A 20,171-nucleotide genomic window follows, 5' to 3' on the forward strand; every position below is an offset into this window, starting at 1 on the left:
ACAATGCAGTTTATTTTTGCTACTCACAAAATAATTACAGGATAACTTCTGAATTCATAGCTCGCTCTAGGTGTTATGACCCAGTAAAGCAGCAGTTCTTGAACTTTATGCTCTTCAGGACGTTTTTACATTCTTATAAATAATTCACAAACCCCAGAGAGCTTTTGTTTATATGTATTATCTGTCACTGTTTATGTATTAGAAATTAAGCCTGATGATAATAAACTCATTACATGTTAACATAGTAACATATGAAACTGTGTAACATAGAAAGTAAATGTATCTTCATAAAAAATAACTATATTTTCAAAAACAAAAATATACATATGTAGTGACTGTCATTGTTTTAAAGTTTTGCAAGTTTCCTTAATGTCTTTGTCAATGAAAGACAGGTGGATTCTCCTATCTCCTTTTGCATTTAGTCTGTTGTGATATCACATGACAGGTAGCCACTGTGTACTCATGAGAGAATGAGAATGAAAAAAGACAACATTTCATGCCACATGAAACGTTGAGGCTCTTCATAAATCAGAGCCTGAAAATGGCCCTTCCTGGTAGCCCTATGATGGCTTTGGAATAATACAGAGCACAATATCTTTTTCATAGAGGAAGTGCATGGAAAGGAAGTGGAATTAACTAGGCCTCTAGTTCCTTAGCCCTCTGACCTAATTCTACATTTAATTTCTTTTTTTAAACCCATGTGTGTTCTTCATTAGTTCCATATCCAATGAGCAGGGCATATTGTCTTGGTCTAAGTATTATGGAAAAAAAATTTTGGCTCATTTGAAGGAATCATTTTTCTGGACCTCAGTGTCCCCATTTGTAAACAAATGAGAAAATTGGACCAAATGAGTCCAAGAATCCTTTCGTTACGAGATTCTGTTCTTCCCACTTGAAGTGGATAGATTGTCATTAAAAAAGAAGAAGAATTTGCTTTATGTATCTAGTCACTATAGATCTGGGGACTTCTTAATGCATAAAATTTCAGGTTGCACAATTGCAAGGAGCAAAAAATTTGTTCTGAGAATAACTAAAGTCATCTCAGCCAACCTCCTGCCATATCACAGAGTCTCGAGTTGAGTTACACTGCTCTGAATTAGTTTTTGAAACTTGGCTATATGGAAGAGGAGGCCTGCAGATTACCCCTTCCCAACCACAGTCAGGAAAAAGAAAAGATTTTACCAGAAGGTATTTGTGAAATGGATATTAGTCAATCAGGCTCTGCTTATTTTATAAGTTAGTGTTTAAGTGATCAGGCAGGCTCTGAAGTCAGGCACTACCAGGATCCACACCCCAACTCTGCAACTTGGTACTTACAGAACCTCGGGATAGTTCATATCTCTGAACCTCAGTTTCCTTCTCTCTGAAATGTCTACTTCATGGGGTTGCTTTGAAGATTGGATGAAACAAGATGTTGTCATTGCCAGGTCAATGGTAGTTCCAAATGGTGGCTCTGTCCTTTACTAGGTTTCTTCACCTGTAAAATGGGGCTAATGACACCTCCCTTTCACAGTTGTGGGAAGATTTAACCAGCACAAGTCCTAGCATATAGTATGAGTTCAACTGATGATAATAAAAATTACTAATATTTGTACTCTTACTTACACAGGTATTCTGAAACATCTATTATACCATTGTGTACCATACAAAAGACATTTTATCCACAGCTTTGTTTGTTTGTTTGCATATTTGTTTGTTTGTTTGGGGAGGCAAATCCCAAAACTGGTGGTAGGTAAGATTCCAGATGAGGGGTAAAAGAAGATGGAGTGATAGGCCACAACCATAAGATTCAGTTGAAGGCAGTGTGTTAGGGGCAATCTGGCTCTCCTTTTTGGCAATAGTTTTGAACTTTGAATGCAAATTGGAATCACTTGAGGTTTTAAAGCTCTTGGCACCTGATTTCACCTGCAGAGATTCTGAAGTCATTGGCCTGGAGCGTGGCCTGGGAATAACAATTTTTAAAGTTCTCCAGGTGACTCCAATGTGTAGCCAGTCCACTGAAATTCTGCGTATATTTAAAACAGCCATTTTCCCTGGAACATTATGTGCATTTGAACTGAAGACACAGTCAACTATCTATGTGGTTGTCTGACTGACTTGTATATTAAAAACATATTATTTTTGTTTTACTAAATATAACATTAATTTAGATCTTTTCTTAAAATAATGAATCTCCTGCTCTATGCCACACAATTACATGGAAACATTCCAGTGAAGTATTACTTATAAATGAAATAGAACTCTCATTTAAGTAATCTATTTAATAGCATGGAATACTAAAATTGCCCTCTCTGCCTTAGCATTGTTACTTAAAGTAGACTGTTAAAATTCATCACATTAGTAATTAGATTTATAATGAGCTGAGTCCATAATAAATTCAGCCCTGTTGAATGGTCAGATTTTATCTGATAGCCTCAGATACACTGGGAAATGAGGTGCTGAGTATGAGGGGGAGACACCTTTTCCTTGAATTCTGGAGATGGCTTGTGCTGAGAATGCTGAGTGCTTTTCTACCCTCTAAGCTGTCTCCCTTCTGTAGGGGTCAAGTTCCTGCTAGTTTTTGATTGCCCTTTAGCTGCTCAACAGTAGTGTTGATAACTTTACTTTTTGGCTGCTAACACAGCACAAGGTATGTATGACTTTATTTTTAGGCTCAACCACATTGGAAAACTAATGAGAGGCCCTTCGTTACCCTCCCTCCCAGCCTTGATGGCACATACTTTCTCCCCGTGTTGATGAGCAAGTGCTCCATCCCCGATATTTTTGTCTTTATCAGCTGCACTCAACTTTCCTCGTTTTCCCAACATCTCCTTCTACGTCCTCATTATTTCTCTTTCTTCTCCATCCTTTAGTCTCTCCACTCAACACCCTTTTTCTTCTTCCCTCCCATCACTGTGTTCCAAAATATACAAGAATCTAAAACCGAAGGACATGGAAGAAAGTATAGCAACAAATTATTAGTGGATAAAAGTGGTTCATTACTAGAGAAGCTAACGATTAGAAAGAGACAATATATTAATTATGGAAAATCCTGTCTCTAGGAGGGAGTCGGGATAGTTCTCCTTGCTATTATTCAAATTGTAGTTCATGTACAGTTCTGCAATTTAATTGAATAATATTTAGAAAAAAATTAGACGTAAGTCTCTTTGCTGTGACTAAAACAGAATCAGCACTTTCCTATAAAATCAACTATTTTTCCTTTCCTTAAGTCCAGGAGCTGCTGTCATTTCTTTGGGGCCAGAACATACATTACACAGTAACATTTTAGAGACGTTGATGGGGCTCAATGACTGTGGCCGAGGCTGCATGGTTGAGATTTGCTGTAACAATGGACATCCCCTGGGTCCTCACCTGAGGTCATTAAATTGATTTAGTTTGGGTCCACTGGCGATATTTTAGTGCAGCTTAGCTGTACAAATACAAGGCCCCATTGTGTAATACAGGCAGTGCATTGTTATTTTTCTAGGCCTGTCAGTGTAAAAAATGTGTCTGTTTGCCTTCCCCTATGACCTGAAAAAAAATTTTTTTTTTAGTTATATTACAGAGTAGCAGGACACCCTAGAAATGTTGGTTTTGGAAGGTACTTTGAGGAATAACATAGAAAGATCTGGCAACATAATTTGGTAAAGATGCCAGGGATACACATGTTCATCTGGGGGCACTCTACTACCCTTCCTTTTCAGTTAAGTACCGGGCCTTCATGAACCACATGAAGAGTCTCTAAGAGGCTGGTGGCTCTTCTGATGGTGGTCTGCTGTGGCCAGAGAGGTCATTTTTACTGCAGCCAGTTGGGAGAGAGGCCAAGTAAATGGGCACACATGCTCCAATACCCAGCACCCTAGGAAGCCACACTAAATACACTGTGTCCAAGATTTGCCCACAATAAACCAGATGGCATTCAGCTTGCCAGGACATTTAGTACAATGTGTGTTGTGGGTTGTTGCAGGACCCATGTGTCTGTCATAAGATTCTGTTGAATCCAGGTGTTTTCTTTTCTCTCTCTCTTTTTTTTTTTTTTCCTTTTGGCATGTGGCTGTTGGTAACCATTTCTTCAGATATGTCTTCTTGTAGGTTCCTCTAGGGTGGTTCTCTTTTGTTCTAGCAGGTACTGGATTGAGTACCTTACAGGAAATTGCCACACAGCTTCATATGTGGTTTTGTAATGGGCCTATTTTTAGGCTATTTTCCATACCTCTGGGACTCCTGGGAGTTCCTTCCCAAGGGTAAGTCTCCAGCTATGGACATTTAAATACTACAAGTAAACACAGGAGAGTGGCTGTGTAACTTTTCTGCCTATTACTGCACCATAATATGAGCTTCTGAGATGCTCATTTGAGAGTGTCATCGATAAAAGTCTCACTGCCACAGACTCTGGAGCCTCATAGGCCTGGGTTAGAATCTGAACTCTGACACATCCTGTCAATGTGGCCTCTAGCAAGCTCCTTACTCTCCTGGAGCATCAGCTACCTAATATGTAAAGTGGAGATTAATAGCAGACCTTCAGGGGGTTGCTTTGAAGATTAAATCAGATAATGAATGCAAATTGCCTAGTAGATAGTAAGCATTCAATAAGTGTTAGATACTGCAATTAGGTATTATTACAGCTATTACTGTGAATATCCTGACCTAATTCATGCCCTACACCCACAAACACAAACCCCTAAATTACTGTCATGACTGCTTCTCTCCTCTTAATCTGTTAAGTGTAATATTTTCAACTTGGACTAAAAAAAAAAACCCTCATTTTGTTTTTTTGTTTTTTTTAAGACCTCATATTTGAAGACTAAGCTATTCATTTTGATTCTTTTTTAAAAATATTTATTATTTATTTATTTATTTATTTATTTATTTTCGGCTGCATCAGTTCTTAGTTGTGGCACGCGGGATCTTTGTTGTGGTGTGCGAGCTTCTCTTTAGTTGTGGCCACAGGCTCCAGAGCGCACGGGCTCAGTAGTTGCAGCACGTGGGCTTAGTTGCCCCGTGGCATGTGGGATCTTAGTTCCCTAACCAGGGATCGAACTCGCATCCCCTGCATTGGAAGGTGGATTCTTAACCTCTGAACCACCAGGGAAGTCCCTCATTTCGATTCTTTACCTCACTCATCTCTGCCTTGTTATGCTCTGAAAGGTTTTAGTTTCTTTAAACTAACATTGGTCAAAATGTCCTTATTCTTTGCTACCAGTTATGTGCCTTACTGTGCATTATCCAGTTCAAGTTCAGCAAATGTTTATCAGGCACCTTCTGTCTGATAGGTACCATGCCAGCAGGTAAGGATACAGAGCTGATCAATACATGATTCTTGCCCTTGAGGAGCCTTATATTTAGTGGGGAAACAGACATGTAAAATGTCAACTAAAATATAGAATAATAACTGTCATAAATTATAGGAGGGATGAAAAATACACAGGGGGGCGGCTAAGGAGAAGATGCTCCTGCCTCAGCCCCAGGGAGGCCGGGGAGTCTTCACCGAGAGGGCAGAGCAAAGCTATTCCCTGAGGAACAGGAGGGCGTCAGGTGCACAGCAGGTGTTCCTCAGTAGGCAGAGGGAACGGCAGATGCAGAAGCATGGAGGTGAGCAATGAAATGGCCCGTCTAGAGAATTCAGGGGGAACCATGTGTCTGGAGTGTATTGTGCACCTGTGGGGCGCTGGATGTTGAGATGAGAGTGTCTGGAGGGGCTAGATTACAAAGAGCTTTGTATGCCTTCCTGAGGAATTTAGACTTTATCCTATAGACTGTGATAGGGCCATTGCAAGGGTTTCAGCAGTGGAGTCCCTGTTTTCTTTTTCATTAAAGTACCACTTACATACAGGAAAGTGCACAAATCATAAGTCTACAGCCTAATGAATTTTTCATGTGTACACACCTATGTGTATGGACAGTATTTCCAGCAGCTCACTTGTACCTCCTCCCGTCAGTCTCCCCAGAGGTAACCACTGTTCTGACTTCCTTCACCCTACATTAGTTTTGCCAGTTTTCGGCTTTGTATAACTGGGTTCATACAGGATGTGCTCTTCTGTGTCTGGCTTCTTTTATTCAACATTTTGTCTGTGAGAGCCATGCATGTTGTTGTATGTGCCGTAGCCTGTTCCTTTTTGAATGCTGTGTAGCCTGCAGTGTATGAAAATACTTCCGCAGTCACTTGTGACTGCTGTTTCTTTTCAATTGCTGACCTAAAATTGCCTAAAAGTGGACCAAGAATGGACTCCTTCTCCACTTCCATTTTCACCTTCTTTACAAAATGCACACTGTATAAGTCGTGATTTCCATTTGGGCTTTAAGTTGGACTGGCCCCACTTGTCCCATCTGAAGGACCAAGGATCTGTCCACTAACTAGAACATTTAAGATCCTGCCACCTCAAGGGAAGACTGGCTCAAGGGTGTTCCAGCTCATAAAGTAAGGTCTTTATTTTCTTGTTATTCTTTACTGTCTCCCATGACCTTCCACCTCATCAATTAACAAATGGTTATAGAGAACTGACAAGGTGCCAGACATTGGGACTTGTGACAAGAAGTTTGTAATAAGCAGTCAATCAAGAGTCCACCCTAATCTGGAGGGTTGAGGAACGCTTTCTTAAAGGAGTAACAGTTGATCTGTGAACTGAAGGATGAGCAGGAGTGAGCTAGAAGGGAGGGGGACAGCAGCCGCAAAGCGGAGAGAGTGGCAGAGTTGGAGCTGGAGACAGAGACAGTGACCCAAGCATGTGAGGGCTCGTGGCCCCTTAAGGATCTTGAATTTTATTATAAGGGCAATGTAAAACCTTTGAACAGAAGGAGAGTGATGTGATCTGTTTTGCATCTTTTAAATAATTAGATTCCCTGCTGCACTTTTATTAAAAGGAAGGGTCCTACTGCTGAATATCTGACCTATAGGTTCGGGCCGTGTAGGAAATTTAGCTCTAACTGAGGGACCAGTCATTATTCTTTGATGGCCTCATCTCATTTTTAATATGTTCAGGTCTTTTCTGTATGTTTTCTCTTCCTTGCATCCTAGACTTTCAGAACTTCCTTCCCTTTGACTAGAATGTCAGGGGAAGTCTCACATTAGTGTATGCAGAACTAATTTAAAATCCTGACTTTATTCTTTAATTGAAGTCTTTTAATGATGGTAAACCTCAGGATTTTAACTTCAGGTGGGTTAACACTTTGATACACCACTAGTCTACTTCAGTGTCACTAGCTTTACTCTGTATCCAGACTGAGAAACAATTTAATGACATAGCAATTGTATTAATTAGCTGTAGCCACTGTACTTAAAAAAAAAAGTCAAGGGCTTCCCCGGTGGCGCAGTGGTTGAGAATCTGCCTGCCAATGCAGGGGACACGGGTTCGAGCCTTGGTCTGGGAAGATCCCACGTGCCGCGGAGCGACTGGGCCCGTGAGCCACAGTTACTGAGCCTGCGCGTCTGGAGCTTGTGCTCCGCAACAAGAGAGGCCGCGATAATGAGGCCCGCGCACCGCGATGAAGAGTGGCCCCCGCTTGCCGCAACTAGAGAAAGCCCTCGCACAGAAACGAAGACCCAACACAGCCATAAATTAAAAAAAAAAAAAAAAAAAAGTCAAAATGGCTTAATCTGAAGTTTCATTTTCTTACTCCAGCCCACTATGATTGAGGTGGCCCTCCTCCAAGAGGTAACTCAGGGCCCTGGGCCCCCTCCCGCAGGTGCTTGCATCATCTCAGAGTCTTTAGCTTCTAACCACACTGCCGGGGAAAGAGTGGCCCAGAAGACTGTGTAGGGTGTTCTACTGCTAGTCCTGGAAAGGGTGACCATCACTTCTGCACACATTCTGTTGGCCAGAGTATAGTCTCATGCTCCCAGAACCCAGCTGGAAGGAAGGCAGGCTGACAGGGACCTCCTGAGTGCTGGGAAGAAGATTTAAGGAGTCAGCATCTAGCCAGTCTGCCATAGTGATATAAAATGTGCTCAAACTTTTGTTGCTTTTTACAAATTACACTTACTCATTCTTTTATTCACTAAGGGTCCTGAGTACCTGCACTCAGTACCAGGTGCTAGGAACACAGTGGGAAGCAAGACGGACATGGTCTCTGCAGTTTAGCGGAGAGAGGAACAGAAATAAAACAATCACACCAACGGCCGCTTAATTATAGCATTGTAATAAGGGCTGTGAAGGAAACTAGCATGATGTTAGGAGAGAGCACCTGACCGGTTAAGAAGTGTTCAGGGAGAGCGTCTCTGAGGAAGAAGCAGTTAAGCTGCCTCCTGACAGATGACAGGGAGTGGAGAGACAAAAGAAGTGGGCAGCTTTCCGAGGGAGCAAGAAGGGGCACTGGGAGTTTAAGGAACTGAAGGAAGCGTGGCTGAAGCCCACAGAGAATGGGAGACAGGAGCCAGATGACCCAGGGCATGGGGGGCCATGGGAAGCAAACAGTGGGGGACATAAAGCAGTGGGAAGCCACTGAAGGAGGTTCAGCCTGGGAGTACATGATCATAAATGTGTTTTATAAACATTGGCCTCGACGTGGAGGATGGATTGGTATGGGGCCAGAGATGGTGTCAGCATCCAGGTACATTATCTCTATGGCTTCCTTCTGGTTTCTCTTCTTCCTTCATAGCCTCCCACCACTGTACATAAAACCGTTAGGCTCCAATGGAAGTGCTGTGATTTTCAGTTCCAGACATGGAGATGTTATCTGTATTATTGAAGTAGAATAATCGAATCCAATTCTGAGCTCTTTGTCATCTTGAAATATTCCTCATGGCCTCTACTGTCTGTCTTGACTCAGTCAATCACGTCAGCTGTTTAGTCAGACTCTTGCCGGCGAGGTTTGCCGCCGCTTAATCTGGAGCTGGTAGAAAGCAGTGCCCATGACTGCCCCATCTGCCATTTTGAAAAAGTCTAATCGACACCTCATTCGTCCAGCATTACTGGGGGATAAGCTGTTGCCTATAAGATCTTGTTTCTCTTAAGTACTCAGAGGTGTTTTTAAGACTTTTAAAATTTTCTGATTTCAAAAGTGGACATAGAAACAATATTAAAGATAGAGTTTTAAAGGAAAAAAAGTCATTAACTCTATTGGACAACAATTTTTACTTTTGCATATCACACTAGAATATTTGTAGACTTGTGTATGTATATCAAAATATCTTCCATTGTTTTTTCTTTTTTTTTAACTTCAATATAGTATCTTGTCTATAGCATAAATAAATAAATATCTGTTGGATGAGTCAGTGAACGTATGAATGAATATACGTTAATCAAAGAAATTTTTTAAATGTTGAAAAGCCAAAAGAAGAAAATTTACATGACCTAAAATAATTTTAACAAAAAAAGGACCTATAATTGCTCCACTGAAAAACAAATTTTACCTGTGCATTTTTACATAGTTTTAATAGAGCATTCCGTGTCCTGCTTTTCTAAAAAGAAAACATTTTTATGACCTTTTATCTAAAATATTGCATATAATTTTCTGATGTGAGGTAGTCAGAGCAGATACCATTATCAGAAATTTTTCTACAAAAATAGACTCAGATTAGATGGCTGGGTGCAGGGAGCAGGGCCAGGAAAGGTCCCATGCTTCCAACTGACAGATTTCTTTCATTCACCATGCACTGCTGCCCCTCTGCTCACTCTTATTTGTCATCCTGTCATTTGGGAACAAAATGAGGAGGAGGGAGTAGCTAATGGCAGTGACACATGTGGTTCAGACTATGAGGAAGCCAGGCTGCCTGGGTTTGAATCTCAGTTCCTCTGTGTGAGTTTGCTAAAGTTACTTAACCTCTGTAGGTACATACCACATGTGTGTATCATTGATGTGTGTGTGACTGTGTACAGGTGAGGGGATATGATGGGGAGCAGATAGTTAAGGGGTCAAGAGGAAACATAACCTATAAAGAAAATGCTTGGAGGAGAATTGTGTTTTTACTCTTTTGAGAAGAGCAGAGGAGAGGTGTAATGATACATTCATATTGGGTAGATCTTATGTTGCAAAAAGCACTTCCATGGGAGGAGGAAATTTGTCTTTTTTTTATCCGCTCTCCTTAAGTCCTAGGACAGTTTTTGAAATAGACTAAGCATTCAATAAACATTTGTTGAATATAAAAAATGAAAACAAAACTTGGGGAAATAATTACCATACACATCATTGCAAGAACACATAGCACTGTTAAAATGGGAATATCAGGTACCATTAAAACTAGAACTTTCTGGTTCCTTTTGAAACATTATTTTCCAAGACTTGTTCCTATTTTATGATCTCCTAGTTATCACAGAAAATGTGTATGCTCTTTCAAAAAATGTATGCTCTTTTAAAAATGATGTTATGAGTCATTTATGCCACTGCTGACTCTACAATTATAGGCACTGAAGATTTGTTCTGAAAAGATTTTTCAATATGGATTTTTAAACCTCATAGTAGAGTAGAAACAAAAATTTCATTGAAAAACTAGAGAGCTGGATTCTGGTCCCACTTCTGCCCTTTAGTAGCTGTGTGACCTTGAATAATAGTTGAGTGACCTCTCTGCTCTTTAGTTTCCTCATCTTTAAAATGGGGTGGTCAGGACTTCCCTGGTGGTGCAGTGGTTGGGGGTCTGCCTGCCAACGCAGGGGACATGGGTTCAAGCCCTGGTCTGGGAAGATCCCACATGCCGCGGAGCAACTAAGCCCTGGCGCCACAACTACTGAGACTGCGCTCTAGAGCCCATGAGCCGCAACTACTGAGCCCATGAGCCACAACTACTGAGCCCACGTACCACGACTACTCGGCCCCGTGCACCTGGAACCCATGCTCTGTAGCAGGAGAAGCCGCCGCAATGAGAGGCCCGTGCACCGCAACGAAGAGTAGCCCCCTCTCTCCGCAACTAGAGAAAGCTTGTGTGCAGCAACGAAAACCAAACACAGCCAAACAATAAAAAAATAAATAAATAATTTTTTTTTAAAAAAATGGGGTGGTCAGCTAAGTGATCTCTGGGAGACTTTCCAGCTCTTCAATGCTATGATTTTTTTATTCCATGGACATTTAGTAAACCTTCATATTTTAAGAAGGTAGATTATAACTATGAGAGAATTTGTTTATAAAGAGCATTTCAAGGCATTTTAAAGGTTTTCCTAGTTAATAGGAATGTACATTGAGATAGTCATAGGCTTTTTTTATTCTCCAAAATATGTAAATAATTAGTAGATAAATTCATTCACTCATTAAATAAGTGTTTTTCATTCAATAAGTGTACCTGCTATACATGCACAGGTATTGTGTGTTAATCCCACAAAGAAAAATACCTTATTTGGAGAATATAAGATATATAGATATATAAGAGTCAATCTAATTTTATAAGGAAATTTTGGGGAAAATAAAATTTTAAATATGTTTTATTATACAGAGAGTGAAAAACGATATTATATATGTGTGTATGTATGTGTGTGTGTATATATATATATATATATATATATATATATTTGTAGAGTGTATGAAATCACAAGCTCTGGATATATGGTAATATGTTACTAACCCTCAAAATTACATTTTTAGAGCTAAATTACATATCTAATAAGAAATGCATGGGCCATGGAATACTAGTGCATAGCAGGCCAACAAAACACAAATTGCATTGATAAAGTGACTACACTGTACTTATGGGGTCAGAAAAGCAAATACCAGTACTAAATGTCATTGAACACTAATAAATAAAAAGCCACATTATAAAACAAATACGAATTCCAGTAGAAGGCATGCAGTCAAGGCAACAATATTAGTAAAATCTAGTACAAGGCAAAAAGTACAATGCTATAAATGTGCTTGAATTCTTCTCCAGGTAACCCAAGTGTTTGTGAGTCTCACCCCTTTGCTGTGTTGTGGTGGGACACACACTTTGCCACCAGGAAACAGCATGCTATTGTCTTGTTACTGGCCATGGAATACAAAGGGCAGACTCTTTAGTTGCATTTTCCATTGCAGTAGCTTTGTTTCTTTTTAGTAGCATAGTGCTGAACTAAGTGGACTGCACGTCCATACAGCTCAGTCCAGCCCCAAGGCAGGCTTTCTTTTGGGGGGAGTAGAGGTAGGAGTTGGGGTGGGGAGGTAGGTGGATACACTTAGGTGCTGGCAAAAAGAAAAAAAAAAATGACAGTGAAGAGAAATACTCTTGCCTCCTATTGGACTCACTGTCTAAGATGGGGACAAAACTGTAAGCATATAATGTGATAACTAGTCATTCGAAACCTGGCTGCACTCAATCACTGAGGGAGCTTTGTAAAGTTAAAAAGAAAAAGGAGGAGGAGGAAGAAGAGGAATGAACTCTAAGACCTACTAAATCACAGTCTCTGTGGTTAGAATATTGTGAACAACCTTTTTTTTTTTTTTTCTTCTGGGCCACGCTGAGCGGCCTGCGGGATCTTAGGTCCCTAACCAGGGATCGAACCCATGCCCCCTGCAGTGGAAGTGCAGAGTCCTAACCACTGGACCGCCAGGGAAGTCCCTGAACAACTTTTCTACTAAGGCTGGATGATAGGCTACAAGAGAGCAAATAGTGAGTGCCCCATCTGAATGACCAGGCAAGGCTACTTCGTGAAGGGCCTTGTGTGACCTGCTACCCAGAATAGTTTTATTCCTTAAGGAGTGAGGAGTCATGGAAGCTGAGGACCACTGTGTTCATATTTGGGTCTTGGAACAATTACTGTTCTGAGGAGGAGAACTGGAGTCAAGGACCCCCATTATGAGGTTACTCTCCTAGTCCAGGCCAGTGATAGTTGAGCCATCGCAGTGGTGGAGAGGGGGTGATAGCTTCCAAAGGTCCTGAAGGAGGAGACTCAACAGGGTCTGGTGTGAGATGTAAAAGAAGGTTTCTAAACTGGGCAACTAGGGGTCAAGTAGTGCTCTTTTTGAAGATGGGAAGAAGAGGTAAAAGAAACACATCTGGGGAGGACACAGTGGATTCCAGTAGTTTTGGAATGACTGTGGAACATTTGTCTAACAGGCATAATTATATTATCTCCAAACTGGTCTCCCTGCTCCTGCCTTTTCTCCTCTGTAATCTTATCACAGCAGCCAAAATCGGCCTTTAAAAATATAATTCAGACCATGTCATTCCTCTGCTCCGAAAATCCTTCAGTAGCTTCTCACCTCACTCAATAAAAGCTGAAGTCTCCTCAGTGGCCTACAAGCCCCACCTGCCATGTTCCCTCTGACCTTGCCTCCTACTGTTCTTACCTAGGTCACTTCACTTCAGCTACAAAGGCCTCCACTTGTCCCTCAAACAGGCCAGGACTGCTCCTGCCTCGGGGCCTTTGGACTTGCTATTGTCTCTGCCTCCGGTAGGGGTTGTTGTTGCTTCTGTTGTTGCTGTTGCTGTTTTGGACTGTGTTCAAGCCAAGCCCAGGGCCCAGGACCTTAGTAAGTGAAAGAGTGGCTCCTTCCCCCACTTGCTTCAGGTGCTTGCTGGAATGTCTCCTGCCCTATTAAAATGACAAATGCCCCCTTCCCTTTCCTATGCCCTTTTCAAAGTTCTCACATTTAAATCTTCAGCCCAAATAGCTTTCTGAAAGACAGTTCCATATTTAGAATTACTATTCATTCATTCATTCATTCAAATACTTATTCATTCATTCATTCATTACTATTCATTCATTCATTCATTCAAATACTTATTAAGTACCTACCAAGTGCAGGGTACTGTCCTAAGCACTATAGACACAACAGTGGATGGAACAGACAAATAGCCATCCCTTCATGGAGCTGCATTCTAGCTGGGGGAGATGATAAACAAGTAAGTACAATATATACTATTATTGCATGATACTTTTTATGCTACTTGCTCAGAAAACCTGATGTAGGACAGGAGGATAGAAGGGGCTTAACTTGAGTTCAGGTTTAGCAGGAGAAAGGAGTGACAGGGTTGAGAGTACTTGGACGACGAGGCGTGGGCTGGAGAAGGGAAGAAAGCAAAATTCCAGAAACTACAGACAAGTTTAAATCATATTTCTTTTGCCCGCAATATTAAATATTTTCATTTACTTCTAAAGTCTCAAAAATATCCTTAAAATTCATAATTACTTATTAATTTATTCAATTCAGAAAATATTCCTTGGGCCCATATTATGTGCCAGACACTGTCATAGTCTCTGGAAAAACAGTGTTAGGCACGTTATTGAATTATTGAGTTGGTAGAGACCTTAGAAATAAATTAGGCTAAAATCCCCACATTTTATAAATCACAAAACCAAGCCCCAGGAAAGTGATGTGGCTTGCCCGCTGATGCATAACCCGTTAACGGCAAAGCTGGAATTTGTAACTGGGTCTCCAGACTCAAAATCAGGGCTTAATCCAAGCTATATTTCTTGGGATCAAACCTTTAGAGGTCTAAACTTGTCATTTTATGATGGAAATCACTGGGAAAATGGTATTTTCTTTATGGATACTTTCTTTTCAGCTTGCCTTTCAGGAATCTCCATAAAATAAAGGCCAGTGCATGCGTATACTAGAAGTGAGAGACACAGTCATTGAATATATTAGCTGAGAATTGTGGTTACAAGTGAGAGAAGTTGAATTGAGGTAGCATGCACATCACAAAGGGGAAACTGGGATAAGCAACGAGGTCCTCCTGTACAGCACAGGGAACTATATTCAATATCCTGTGATAGACCATAATGGAAAAGAATATGAAAAAAGAACATATATACATGTATAACTGAGTCACTTTGCTGTACAGCAGTAATTAACACTGCAAATCAAATATACATCAATAAAAAAATTTTTTTTAAAGTGGGGGAAACGGAAGAATTTATCGGTTACAGTAGTAATTGGTGTAGGTGTGGTGGTGGTGGGATGAACTGGGAGATTGGGATTGACATATACACACTAATATGTATAACATAGATAACTAATATTGAACATGGGGAAAAACATAAAGAAAGAGATGATTAAAAAAATAGTAATTGGTGTAGCTTGGATTATGTGTCTGCTCTCTCCACAGCCAATACTCTCAGGACAAAGCCAAATGAGAAAAACGAGGCTGGGCAAGGGATTATGGGGTGAGGGTGGAGAGAGGAGTTCTCAGAAAAAAGAGTTCTTGTAAAGTGTATAAAGTCCCCAAAAGATGTCTCTGTTGGTTGGGTCCTCCAAGAAGCAGGTGCTGAGACAGGGTTATGGGGTAGCTGGTAATAGCTTTGAAAGATAAAAGGGGAGGGAGCAGGAGGGAGCAGGAAAACCTTTGGCTAAAGTATGTATCAGACAGCTGTGAAAGGAAGGAAGGGGGAAGCAGGACCAGGGAGGGAGAGCCTCAGATCTGGATGCAGATCTGACAAAGACGTAACCAACCCAAGGGGGATTTGGGAGCAGAGATTATCTGTTCCCAAACAGATTGGGAAGGGGAGATTTCTAGGAGGGTGGCGGGGCTCTCGAGGATCATGCCTTCACCATCCTTAGTCATTGGCTGGTCCAGCCGGGAGGAGTGTGGCCTTGACCTTGGCTCAGAAGCAGAGGAGGATGCCAGTGGGTGACAGCTGAAGGCTGTCCACTAATTACACTCCATCCAGCTCAAAGGCAAGTGCTTTCTTGAAGGGAGATCACATCCAGGGCTGCCATAATGTCTAGCATGAACTGTGAATGTTTTACTGACAAAATGCAGGAAACATCATCAGCATATCAATGCCAAAAAATAAGAGGTTCTATATTTTTAAAATATATTTTGGGAAATTTGCTATTTTTAAAAGTTTTTATTTAAAAAGGATGTTTTTTTTGAAGAGTTTTTCTTTTTTTTTAATTTAAATAGTACAGAAGAGCACAAATGTTCTCTCAGTTACCACTTCAAAAATCTGGTGTGTGTCCTAACAAAGCATTTTCTCTGCCATATATATTTATATATTTTGTATATAGAAAAGTAGAACAATATAAAAAGTAATACTACTTTACAAATTGCTTTTTTTATTCAGCAAGATAGATAACCTCTAGCATACATTAACATCTTTCCCCATTCTAACCCCCCATGTTTTGTTATAATTATCTAGAAATTTTCTTCCAGATAATTATTACTTTTGCACTTTATATTTATTCAATTTAATCTTTATTTACAAATGCATGGAACTTCACAGCAATGTGGTCAATGATTATTGAGAGTTAAGCATGACTGAGTTCTTTTCTTAACACTGTTTCTTATATGTCAAGTCTCCCCAATTTGTTTATATTTGTTAGCTGACAGCCACCTAAGATCTCCAGCCTAATCAGATGCTTTAATTTTGCTGCCATCTGTTTCCAGCCTCCTTTTGGCTCGAAGCCTTCACTTTTACTTCACTCTTCCCTGACGTGGGCTTCGTCTGCCTCCCCACAGTACCTTTCCTGGTTCCATCCAATCTGCTGTTGCCGTCCGCGTTTTGAAGCAGAGCTTGACAGAGATGTTTTCCTAGCCTCCTCTCTCACTCCTGTTTTCTTCCATTGAAAGTCAATTAATTTATAATAAAATTGGGTTTTGGTCGATAGCTAAACCCATTGCCATGGTCAGGAATGGTGAGGTGCTATTTATTTTTAGAAATAGTGCCTATGGCTCCACTATTGCTCTAACATATAAAGTCTAGGTGCTTTCTGGTTTCCAGGTTCCAAAAGACAGAATAAGCCCTAATACCTCAAGCTGTGAAGATTCAGCCCAGCTTTGCTCCAAGACATAGCATTTGGATGGCAATCTTGTCATCCCAAGAAGAGACTGTAAGAGGCACCTCCAAGAAAGGCGGTCAGCTCAGAGTGATGCTGGGGCTCCATTATGACATTTTCATAAATGGAGGAAATTAGGATAAAATGTTGAGCTGGAAAAAAAAAAATTGGTTGGGAAAAAATAAAGAGGAAACTAATTTAATAAGTGGGTTTTTTTTCCCAGAGAATATTTTATCTTATACTAGAATTTTCCATATATGTTTTCCTGGATACATCATTTATTTACTTGTTGTGATATTTTAATTTATTTATTTATTTTTGGCCGCGTTGGTTGCCACACACAGGCTTTCTCTAGTTGGGGCGAGCGGGGGCTGCTCCTTGTTGCGGTGCGTGGGCCTCTCATTGCAGTGGCCTCTCCCATTGTAGAGCACGGGCTCTAGGTGCACGGGCTTCAGTAGTTGTGGCTCACGGACTCTAGAGCGCAGGCTCAGTAGTTGTGGCGCACGGGCTCAGTTGCTCCACGGCATGTGGGATTTCCCTGGACCAGGGCTCCAGCCCGTGTCCCCTGCATTGGCAGGCGGATTCTTAACCACTGTGCCACCGGGGAAGCCCTGTTGTTGTGATATTTAGATCCTGCTTTAAAGTTCAAATTTCTAAGAAGTCCAGTACGTACTTCCTTTTTTTTTCTTTTGGATTGAGAAAGGCAAACTACACGATATGTTGAACTAAGCTGAGAAGTTTCTTTGTTTAATTGGTTATCAGTACATGAGAAGATTAATAACAGACTTGCTATGTCAACAAGACATTTCTGGTTCCTTTTAACTGCATACTTTCCAGGGGAGAGTCCATTGTTTGGAGGCCAGCATGTCCCTTTGTGAATATACAGGTCTTCATGAAAATTCTCCAGTGTTTTCCCCCAAATATGACATTTTTGAAAAGCGTGATTAAGGTAAATATATTTGGAGAGACATTTCACTCCCAACTGGTAAACACAGCTTGAACAGGTGTCTGCTTTACATGTTTAATTATGGATGAGACATTCCTCTTTGAAGAGTACTGTGTGGTAGCCAGCCTTCAAGGTGGCACCTGATGATTCTGACTTCTTGGTATTCACATGCTTGTGTAGTCCCCTCCCACGTTGGAAAGGGTAAGCGCTTGTGCCAGTAGGATATTGCAGACATGACAGAGTGACAGAGTATGTCTTCCGAGGCTAGGTCATAAAAGATATCGTGGCTTCCACCTTGCTCTCTCTCTTGGATCACCCCCTGTTGAGGAAGCCAGCCATCACATCATGAGGACACTCAGTCGTGAGAGATATCTTCATGGAGAAGGTCCATGTGGTGAGGAACTGAAGCCCCTGCCACACTTAGCGCCAACTTGCTCTCAGTGTGAATGGGCTATTTTGGAAGCACAGCCTGCAGAGCCAGAACCCTGCACTAAGCCACTCTTGAATTCATGATCCACAGAAACTGAGATAATAAATATTTATTATTATTTAGGCCTTTAATTTTTGAGGTAATATATTACTCAGAAATAGGTAACTAATACAGATAAGTATCACAATCCTGACGTGGAATTGAGACATGGAAGTGTGGTCACATGTTTTAGTTCCACATGTTTATTGGGAGTTCTATTATTAACAGCTTCACATCCCTTTTCTGAAAACTAAATTAAAAAATAACAGGGTTAATTCATTCTTTTAGGATTTCCTACAGCTCTTGGTAATTCTTCCTGTCTGTTACACCTAGCAGAATGTGAAATCAATGGATAGCATGAATTTCGTAGATATGGTTTCTACCTCTTGTGTTGCTTCAAGGCTGTGGTTGTGCTTTTGTTGTATAGAGGGAAGTACTGAACTTATTGTTGTTGAATCTTATTATTTTATGAAACCTTTGATATCATCTAGTCTAGTGATTTTCCAACACTTTAGAAGTGGAATCCTTTTTATTCCACATAAATTTTGCATGGAGCCCTGATATCTGAAACAGAGTATATAAGTGTTTTATTAGTATAAATACCTTTTATAAGTTAGAATATATTACAAAAACAATAAGTAACAGCAGCGAGGTCTTTAAAAATTTGTAAGTTTAATATAAGCTTAATGATGCTTGTAATAAAGCAAGGCATTTTGATAAATATAAAAATTTGAAATTATGGATTATAGATGACAGTTGCAATCTTATATCAGCTTTGGCAGCCAATTTATCTATCTTGACTGATTGTTATATTACAAGCCAAGTAACACTGTGATAGCAAATAAATCCTGAAATTGCAGTGTCTTAATATAACAGAAGTCTATTTCTCACTCACATCAAAATCTGACATGCGTCAGGCAACTCCCCTCTAATTAGTGGCTTAGGGACCCAAGTGCTTCCATCCTGAGGCTCTGCTGACTTACACTTGAAGCAGGCAAATGAGGTAGAGGGGGTGGGGAGGAGGGGAGAGAGGGAGGAAGGGAGAGAAGGAGCACGTGCACCAGCCTGGAGATTACACAAGCAGTGTTCACTTACACTGAGCAGAATTAGTCATGTAGCCAACCTAAGGCAAGAGACACTGGGAAATAGATATTGTTGAGCAGCAACAGTTGCAAAATATTGCCAAAATACTAATACATGCAGATAAACAAATGGTGGTGGTGGTGGTGGTGGTTGTTATTATTATTTTAAATGTCTTGCCTTGAATATCGGAATACTCTGTAACTAAATACTAGGACTAACTCCCTTATCTATGTGGCACATATCAGTGCTTTGGTAAACTCCAACTGATAAGTAACACATATAAATACGCATCTGGGTTTTTCTGGGCTTTAGTATTGTTTTAATGATGCAAATCAGACATGTATAGACTCCTTGGAAACTAAGGCCTAGAAATGAGATGTAAGGAACCAAGACAAGATCTCGGTTCTTTTACCAAACTTAGTGCTTTTTCATCTGTTCTGTCCCCATCAGCTCTCAAACACACTTATGCCTTCAATGGTGTCCTAAAATTCGTCATATACCTTGGTAAAATCCAGGTTTGGTTTGATTTATACAAATATGGAAAACATAAGAGTATTAAAGGCCTTGTGCAATTTATCTTACTCTAAATTCTACAGAGATAGCAAACTCACATGCTTGCAAGGACCAGATAGGTAATGGAAATATGATCAGGGGACCTGAGTTATACCATAGGGATTGGGCTCAGCTCGGCTCTAGCTGACTATGGCCATGTGGGACTCAGAGCCCAGGGTTCTCAGATCTTTGGTTTTTGTTGTTGTTGTTTATTTGTTTTAGGAGAAGCCATCTACTACCTGCATAGAAATAAATGTCTGTAATGTCAGGTCATTGAAACCAGAGCAGTGATTTTATACTCTTCCAGATTTGGGTTGGGGAATTGATGGCAATTCCACCGCCATGGCATGTAGAGAATGAGAGAAAATTGTGTAACAGTCCAACCAAGACCAGCTTTGTAAACCACATCAGGATTATCAATTACCAAAGGGCCCAGAAGTCACTGGAAGCACTATCCAGCTCTGCCTGAATGAGACCCATGAGACCAGGTCTTGGCTCTAAGTATATTTGAGACGTGTTTTATCT

General features: G+C 40.6%; 1 protein-coding gene across 3 annotated transcripts in view; it reads left to right on the forward strand.

The window, feature by feature from the left end:
• Positions 1–20,171, forward strand: part of SCFD2 (sec1 family domain containing 2) — a 394,904-nt gene that overhangs the window by 229,288 nt on the left and 145,445 nt on the right. Inside the window, exon 6 of one of the 3 annotated variants that reach the window (XM_082390565.1) lies at positions 16,542–17,036. The exons of the other annotated variants lie outside the window; for them this stretch is intronic. Within the exon in view, the coding sequence (XP_082246691.1) occupies positions 16,542–16,567 (26 nt within the window). The 3' untranslated portion in view covers positions 16,568–17,036. Of the gene's footprint in view, positions 1–16,541; positions 17,037–20,171 lie in introns of those variants that run through there. 3 annotated transcript variants of the gene reach the window in all.

Source organism: Balaenoptera borealis (assembly GCF_965194805.1).
Source record: "Balaenoptera borealis genome assembly, chromosome: 4".
Classification (NCBI taxonomy): Eukaryota; Metazoa; Chordata; class Mammalia; order Artiodactyla; family Balaenopteridae; genus Balaenoptera; species Balaenoptera borealis.